Raw genomic sequence first — 9,028 nt, forward strand, 5'->3', positions numbered from 1 at the left:
TTTAGAAAACCTGAAAGTCAATCGGTGTGGCAGGATTGCTGGGATCAAGGAGGAGTGTGTATCAGGCCAGACCTGAAGGGCTTTGAGGCAAAAATACGAGTTTAGACTTTGTCCCCAGGACAGTGGGGAGCCATGAACCAGTTTCCAGCAGCAGGGGTTGCCGTCCTGAGAGAGGAAGGATGGGGCGTCAGGAGGACGTATGAGACACCACCAGAGGACACGCTGTAGAAAAGTCCTTATAAGAAGAAGGCCGCGGGGTAAAGTGTGGGGGGCAGGACAGGGGCGGTGAAGGGGCGGGGTTGCGATCGCCCAGGCAACATAGGCCACGCCAAACTATTGGCTGGTCTTCAATGCGTCATCCTCCTCCGCCCCGCAGCGTCCGCCCTCGGAACTCAGGGGGCGCGGCCTCAGCAAGAGGCTCAGACCCGCCCGTCCGGAAAACGGGTTGGAGTTGGGAGTGCAAGCCACTCTTACTCCGCGACGCGGTCCAAGCTGGTATAAAGAGATCGTAGAGAGCAATAATGACGACCTCGGAGCAAGGATAGTAACTGAGTTGAAAGAAACAGCGTTGATATCCCCTCCACTCTAGAGACGTGGCCCCGCCTCCCAGCGAGTTGCAATCCTTTAAATGGTCCGCGGAGCAAGGGAGGGGAGAACCGGTGGGGCGTCTCCTGGCGACGGCCTGGAGGCCCCGCCCAACTAATCCGGGCCCGGCGGCGGGCAGCACTCCAGCCAATCGTGGCTCGCGGCTTGGCTCCCGGGCTGAGCTGGGTGGGCCTGAGGCCAGACTGAGAGTCTCCGGGGAGGTGAGCGAGGGCCCTACCCAGCACTGGAGGGTCGCAAAGCCGCGGGCGTTCCCGGAGGTGGTCATTGCGAACCTGGTAGCTGAGGTGAGGTGTGGCTGCCTGGCTTGGGATCAGCCTTGGGATGGGAGAGGAGGAGGCGCGCCTCCGAGAGTTGCGGAGGCGGGGTACTGGCGGGAGTAGGGGGCGCAGATTAAGGGGAGAGTTAGGGACCGGAGTTTCGAGATCCTGGACGGAAGGCGAAGTTTGGGGGGCAGGATCTTCAAGTGAAGGGAGTTTGAAACTGGGACATGGGGTGTTTGGAGAAGCAAGAAAACTAGAGAAGGAACTTTTGGGGTAGGAAATCTGAAGATTAGGACAATTCGGGCCTCCGGGACGGGTTGAATTCGGAGTTCTAGTGTTCAGGAAAAGGTGTGAGGGGTTGGGCTGGGATCCCAGGCATTTGGAGAAGCGCGAGAACTAGGGGCAAGGACTCTTGGTCTCCAAGACGCCGTGTCGGAGAGGGGGTGCTGGGGAGAGTTCTCTGTCAGGTATTGGAGCCAGAGGGGGAGACTGGAGGTGAAGTCGAGAAGCATTTGAAAGACGGGAGAACAGGGGAAGTTGACGGGAGAAGGTCTCAAAATTGAGATACCTAGTGTCCCGAACGGAGTGCGTCCTAGAGCATTTGTAAATCTTTGAGCATTGTGTTGGGGTCTGGGTCTCTGGACCCGAGGGCAGTTTGAGGGGAAAATCCAGGACCTTCTGCGGTCCGAAGAGAAGCAGTTTCACAGCCAGAGTCTGGAGTGGGGGAGGGGTGTTCCGGGCTTGGAGCTCAGACCCTCCGCCCTGGAGGCGGTGGAGGGCGGGGTTCGGCAGGCGCCCGGCCGCAGGACGTCCGGGTTCCCTTCCCCCACGTACTGCGGGCCCCTCTGCGCATGCCCTGGAGGAGGGCGGGGAAGGTTAGTCCCTGCGGCGTGCGGAGCCCTCCGGGAATTGTAGTGTGTGCTCAACGTCAGTGCGTGTACCTGGCGGCTATTGGCCCACATTTCCCAGAAGCCTCTGGGCCAAATTGGGGCGTGTCTGAATGCTGAAAGGAGACTCCGTAAAGGGGCGGGGCCTGTAGAGGGCCGACGTCTGGTTGGATGGGCCGATAGGGGCGAGGCTTGGCTTGAGTCGAGTTCTAGCAAGTTTTCCTGCGGGGCGAGCCCTGGGATAATCTGAAGGCACCCGCGAGGGCCTGAGGGAGGCTCTTTCACTGTCATTGGGCGCGCTCCCAAGTCAGTTAGCGAGAGGGCATGGACAGAGAAACATCTTCCCTGTGAAAGAAGAGTGTCCATAGATAGGTGCCCTTACAGGGCTCCAGGTGGCTGGAATATAGTAGGCACTCAAAATATCGAATGAATAAATGGCAACTAACTCTTGTTCATTAAGTGTGTAATGTCACATTACTTCCCGAGATCACACAGCTGAGCAGTGTGAAAGGCAGAATTCAAACCCAGGATTTTCTGCTTTGAGGCCAGGTCTCTGTACTCAACCCCTGTCTTGTGTATGTCACATTTGAAGAAGGGTATTGTGGAAAGAACAGCTTTAAGATTTAGGGGGACTTGAGTTAGTATCCTCATCTTGCAGATGAGGAAGTTGAGTCTCAAGAAGGTAACTTCACTATTTGAGCTCACATGGGCAAGTAAGTGGGATTCAAACCCAGCTGTTTAAGTCCAGATCTTGTTTTCTTTCTTTTTTTTTTTCATGTGGATCATTTTTAAAGTCCTTACTGAATTTGTTACAATATTACTTCTGTTTTATCGTTTTCTTTTTTTATTTTCTTTTTTTTGGCCGCGAGGCATGTGGGGTCTTAGCTCCCCAACCAGGGACCAAACCTGCACCCCCTGCATTGGAAGGCGAGGTCTTAACTACTGGGCCGCCAGGGAAGCCCCCCAGATCTTGTTTTCTTTTCTTTTCTTTTTTTAAATTATTTATTTTTGGCTGCGTTGAGTCTTCGTTGCTGTGCGCAGGCTTTCTCTAGTTGTGACAAGCGGGGGCTACTCTTTGTTGTGGTACATGTTTCTCATTGCTGTGGCTTCTCTTGTTGCGGAGCACAGGCTCCAGGCCCATGGGCTTCATTAGCTGTGGCATGCAGGCTCAGTAGTTGTGGCTCCCGGGCTTAGTTGCTCCGCGGCATGTGGGATCTTCCTGGACCAGGGCTCGAACCCGTGTCCCCTGCATTGGCAGGTGGATTCTTAGCCACTGCGCCACCAGGGAAGTTCCAGATCTTGTTTTCTTAATCATCTACATTTACTCTCCTCCGTAGCCTTGTGGGATTCGTGCTATCTCCATTTTATAGATGCAGAAACTGAAGTTTGGATCCTTACAAATCAACAGTAACCATACAGGAGATTCAGGGTTTGAACTAGCCTGGTGTGTCTAACTTGCCCCTCTTCTCTCCACAGGGCATCATGGTAGGAGGCTTGAAGAGGAAACACTCAGATCTGGAGGAGGAAGAGGAGGATGAGAAGTGGGACTGGGGTCCGGCAGGCCTGCGGAGCTACCAGCAAGCCCTGCTGCGTATCTCCCTAGACAAAGTCCAGCGAAGCCTGGGCCCCCGAGCACCCAGCCTTCGCAGGCATGTCCTCATCCACAATACCCTCCAGCAGCTCCAAGCTGCACTTTGCCTGACTCCTGCACCTGCCCTGCCCCCAGAGCCCCTCTTCCTGGGCGAGGAGGACTTCTCCCTGTCGGCCACCATCGGCTCTATTCTCAGGGAGCTGGAGACCTCCATGGATGAGACCCAGCCCCCTCAGAATCCAGTGGCTCCCCCAGGCCCTCAGAATGAAGTGCTGCCCCAGCCCGATCCAGTCTTCTTAGAAGCTCTGAGCTCCCGGTACCTGGGGGACTCTGGCCTGGATGACTTCTTCCTGGACATTGACACATCTGCAGTGGAGAAGGAGACTTCACTGGCCCCACCAGAGCCTCCTCACAACCTTTTCTGTGCCCCAGGGTCCTGGGAGTGGAATGAACTAGATCACATCATGGAAATCATTCTGGGATCCTAAAACTTTGATGGGGGGGGGGCCCTTCCTCATCGCAGCCTTGGTGGGCTGAATCCCTGGATGCAGCTCTGTGTGTGTGTCTGTGTGTGTGTGTGTGTGTGTCTGTGTGTGTTTTCATGGGGGCTCTAAGCAGTGGCTGTGGCCTCCTCCCATTTCAGGGTTCCAAATTGTCTCGCATGTATGTGTGTGTCTGGTTATCGCAACCTTCTGTGAAGGTGGGTCTTCCTGAATTAATTTATCTGTTCCAAATGCCTTAATGAGACTCTGTTTCTGGGAGTCTGGTTTCCCACTTCCACATTTCTTCTGCCTTTCCCTCCAGTTCCTACTCCCCTTGTGTCCACTGGGGCCTCAGGGAAGATAGTTTGGGCCTGTCAAAGGATGACAGGGATGTGCGCCTGATTGCTATGGAAACCCAGCCTCTGCCTCTTGCACCTCCAGGTAGTGGGAAGGGCTGGCCTCCTCCCCACAGGCTGAACCCCACCTCCTTCACAGGACCGCAGTCCAAGCAGCCTCCTGATTCATGACCAGGCCGGACCACGTGCAATAGGGTGGAAACCAAACTGCTCCATGCCACATTATTTAAAAGAAAGGCTGGTTTTATGGTGGTTTTTTGTTTCTGTTTTTGTCTTTTGATTGTTTGTAATGATTTTTTTTTTTTAAATAAAAGTACTTTGGAAGGAGTGGTGTCGCCTAAAGTTTCTAAACTTCAGTGGGTCAGTGGGAGGGACCTGGTAATTTCCCTAGACTCCTGTACCCCTTCCCTGTCAAAGGTGAGGCAGGTATATTATTAAACATAACATTTATTGAATGCTTTTTAAGAGCACTGTTCTACCTACTTTCTTTGAATTAAGTCATCTAATCCTCATGATTATACAGAAATAGGAGCTTGAGGGTCAGAGAGGCCAAGTCACTTGCTCAGGGTCACACAGCCAGGAAGACTGAGGACCAAGGAGCTAGAACTCAAATTCAGTCTACCTCCAGAGCCTTCTTAACAATTGTATTTGTTGCTTCTTTGTAGATTTAGATTCCCCAGACACATGGGTGGACACAGGAGAGAGAAACTGGGTCACATGAATTACATGTCAAATGATAGAGCCCTCTGGCACGTAAAAGTCAGCCCTTTCATTGTATGAAATGTGCTGCTGAGGCCCAGAGGAGAAAGAAAATGCCCAAAGACCCCCAGTACTAACAGATCTTTCTAGAAAACTGTTGGCTAGGAAGCAGAGTAAAGTTAATGGTTCTAATGATTTATTTAGGAGGTGCAAGCCCAGGCTGGTGAGAGTGAGGGGAAAAAATGGGAGGCCAGGGAAGATGTGTTGAGATACACTGCTGCAGAGACTTCCCTGGCGGTCCAGTGGTTAAGACTCCATGCTTCCAATGCAAAGGGTGCAGCCAAAAGAAAAGATATATTGGCTAGGCCTCCACAAAGACCTTTGAAGACATGGCAGCAGGTAAGGTTACACGGCACTTAGGGACTTTTCTAGAAGGGTTGCAAGGAGGAACCGCACCTGGATGTAACACAAAGGGAATGGAGGGGGATTTTGCCTTTGTTTTCTGGCTCAAAGCCAGATTCTCACCCTGAGAGGGGCATTGCGTCTAAGTCTGAAAACAGCTGGGTAACTAACAGGTGGGTGCCAAGCCGGAGAAAGAGGAGGTGGTCAAGGGATCTCAAGAAGGTACATGGGGTCCACATTGAGATGTGGATGCCCAGTGGATCGTGTCTAACTCCTAGTTAAAACTTTCGGTGACTTCTCACACTCAGAATAAAATCCCAACCCCTGAAAGGCCTATCTTGCTTCTAACTTGGCCAGTTTAATCTCCCATTCTCCCCTCCCTCACGCAACTCCTGTCGGCCCCAGGACTTTTGCACTTGCTGTTAACAGCGCAGAGGACACTTCCTCCATAGTTTCACCAGTCTAAATGTCCCCTTCTCAGAGAGGTCTTCCCTGCCCTTCCTAGTTCAACATGACCAGGTGCACCCCCAACCCAGCCCACTTCCTATTGTTTGATTTTCTTAGTAGCACCTATCCAATCTCAAGTTATTTATGACCTCTTTATGCTTAGGCTCCTGGTCTGTTGGAGAAATCTCTCAGAGAGTTCTTTGTAGTGCATAGAACTATGCTCGGCACAGATAAGCACTCAAATTGTTGTTGTTGTTGTGGTTGAGGAGGTGAACTCCCAACTTTGCAATGGCCAAGCCTCCTTCCCACCTCCCTCAACTCATCTCCCCCACACCATTCTCTGCTGTTCTTCAAACACACCATGTCCCACCCTCAAGACCTGGAGTAACACCTACCTCACTGAGCGATCATGCCAAGTGTGTAAGAGGGCATCTGATACACACCAAGTATTCCAATAATTGCTCAAATTTACTGAGTGCCTACTGTGGACCTGGCACTCTTCCAGGCACTTGAACAAAGCAGAGTTCCCGCTCTCATAAAGCATCATAGTGGGAGACAGCTGAAAAATACACGAGTGTTTACTGAAATAAACAGTAAAATGTAGTCTGTCTAGTCTGTCCAGGGGTGATAACTGCTGTGAAGAAAAAGCAGGAGAGTGATGGGGGTGTTGCTATTTAGATGGGATGGCAAGAGAAGGCCTCACTGACAGGGTGACATTTGAGAAAGACCTGAAGGAGGTGAGAAGTGAGCCATGTGAATCTGTGGGGAAACAATCCTGGTGGCAGGAACACAGTGCAAAGGCCCTGTGGACAGAGCATGAGTAGAGTGTTTGAAGGACCATTTGGAGGTCTGTGTGGCTGGAGTAGAGGGAACAAGGGGGAGAGTACTAGGAGATGAGATGAGAAAGAGTTGAGGGGGGCAAATCATGTAGAGTCTTGTGGGAGTCCCATAGGGAGCATTTGAGCTTTACCCTGAACCCTGAGTGAGATGGAAGGCATGGGATGGCATTGAGCAGTGGAGGAAGGAGATCTGACTCACTTTTACATGGACTCTCTTTGCCCTAAAGATACAGGAGTGAAGTGGAATCATGGAGCTTGTTAGGACCACAGTGAGTCCAGAATGAGGAGCACCCCAACTTTCCAGATCATCACACTGAGGCTCAGAGAGGCCCAGCTCCAGCCGTCAAGAAACTGGCAAGATAAGTGGAAAGGCTGGCCCTGCAGAGGGAAACGGGTCCCTGAGGGCAGAGTCCGCGTTCCGCAAGCTGCCCTCCCCGTCGGCCCCGCGGTGGGGGGTGGGCCTCGGTCCCTCCCACCTGCCCACTCTCCGCCCCGAGCTGGATGCCCGGGAGCCCCGCCGGCGCCTCCTCTCTCCCCAGGGGCCAGGTGGGGCGGCCGGCGGGGGGCGGGGCGCTCCCTCGAACCCCACTCCCTCCCCAGCTGGTGGAGGCTCCGCCCCAGGGCTGCCTGGCCGGTGGCTTCGCTTCTGGTTTCATTTCCCTAGGCCCGGGCTCTCTCCTTTTCCCTTCCCCCAGCCCTTTGAATTCCTGGCTCCTTTTTCACTTTCGGGTCTCAGCTCCAATGTCACCTCCTCTGGGAGACTCTCCCGGACCACCCTGGCTACAGGCACCGCGCTCCCGGCCTCTCTATTACCCCGTCCTATTTGTATTCTCCAAGTCACTGAACAGAAGCAGAAAGTATCTTCCTCATTAATTCATCTTCCAGGGTCTTCTCATCCCACTCAGAATGAAAAACAAAGGCCCAAAGAGTGCTCTCAGCAGCGGTCCCCAACCTTTTTGGCACCAGGGACCGGTTTCGTGGAAGACAGTTTTTCCACAGACGTGTGTGTGTGTGTGTGTGTGTGTGTGTGTGTGTGTGTGTGTGTAGGGATGGTTCAGGCGAGCGATGGGGAGCGATGGGCAGCGGCAGGGGAAGCTTCTGTTGCTCGCCCTCCCGCCACTCACCTCCTGCTGTGCGACCCGGTCCCTAACAGGCGGGGGACCGGTACCGGTCCACGGCCTGTAAGTTGGGGACCCCCTGCTCTAAAGGGCCTGAAAACTTCTCTGACCTCTTCCCTGGCAGCAGAGACAGCACCTCTCAGCCCAGGGCCTTTGCACTGGCCCTTTCCTCTGGCTGGAACACTCTTCTTCCACAGCTTACTACCTCTCCCACTTCATCAAGTCTCTACTCGATGTCACCTCTTCGGAGACCCCTCCGCCACCACCAGCTGCCTGTCCAAACTGCACACCCTTTCATTACTCTCGTCCTGCTCTGCCTTTCCTTTTCACTTGTCCCCTTCTAAGATACTAAGTAATTGCTTTATTAAGTTTATTATTGTCCCCCTCCTCATATCAGGGATTTTTGTTTATAATTTTACTGCCATATCTTCAGTGCCTAGAACAGTGCCTGGCACACAATTTATTTGTTTTCATATTTCTTTTTCCACCCCATCCATCCCCTCATCCATGAGAAGAGAGGCTCTGTGAGGCGATTCCAGAGCTGTAGCCCCATTGTCTACAACAGTGCCCACAACATAGTAGATGCTCAATAAACCACATGTTAATAAAACTCAGACTCCTGTGCGCTCTTCTTCCCTTTATGACCTGGAAAGACCCACTTGGAGACTCTGAGTCTCCTTTTTCCCAGGCCAAAAAGATAGGTTGTGAGGGAAATTATGTGAATTTGCCTAGCAGATCAGCATTTTACTCTTTATTACGAAAAATTTCAAGCACAGAGAAATGATAGAAAAAAAAAGTATGTCTTCTGAGCACTTGAATACCCTCCCACCTAGATTAAATTTTCAACTTTTTAAGTTTCCTTTACCTGCAGATGTGTATGTACATTTTTTCTTTTGCTGAACCATTGGAGAGTAAATTGCTGACATTTTGACATTCTACCCCTAATTAATAGCTCAGCAGACATCTCTTAAGAGTAAGGACACTTGCCTACAAACCACAATCCTTTTTCACATCTAAGAGAATTAAGAATTCCCTAATATCATCTAATATTCAGTCTATATTCAAATTTTCCCAGTTTTCTCAAGAAGGTCTTTTGTAGAAGTTTTTACGCCCAAATCAAAACCAGAATCTAATGCAGGTTCACATGCCTATTTGGTCGTAATAAATAAATTATATAGTATCTTTTATTCTGAAACTTCCTCCCCCTCAACCCCACCAATCCCTTCTTGTGATTTCTTGAAATTGAATTTTTGGTAGAACAACCCAGTTGTGCTGTAGATGTCCCATATTCTGTTTTTGTCTGACTGTGTTTGTGTTTAATTTTGTACATGCGAATTCAAC

The 9,028-nt window shown here is 51.5% G+C and overlaps 1 protein-coding gene across 1 annotated transcript; it reads left to right on the forward strand.

The window, feature by feature from the left end:
• Positions 1–3,235: 3,235 nt before the first annotated feature.
• SERTAD3 (SERTA domain containing 3) lies at positions 3,236–3,832 on the forward strand. The gene has a single exon (XM_007458644.1). It carries the CDS (start codon positions 3,236–3,238, stop codon positions 3,830–3,832), a length of 597 nt encoding a protein of 198 aa, XP_007458706.1.
• Positions 3,833–9,028: the final 5,196 nt, after the last annotated feature.

Source organism: Lipotes vexillifer, unplaced genomic scaffold (genome assembly GCF_000442215.2).
Source record: "Lipotes vexillifer unplaced genomic scaffold, Lipotes_vexillifer_v1.1 scaffold371, whole genome shotgun sequence".
Taxonomy (NCBI): Eukaryota; Metazoa; Chordata; class Mammalia; order Artiodactyla; family Lipotidae; genus Lipotes; species Lipotes vexillifer.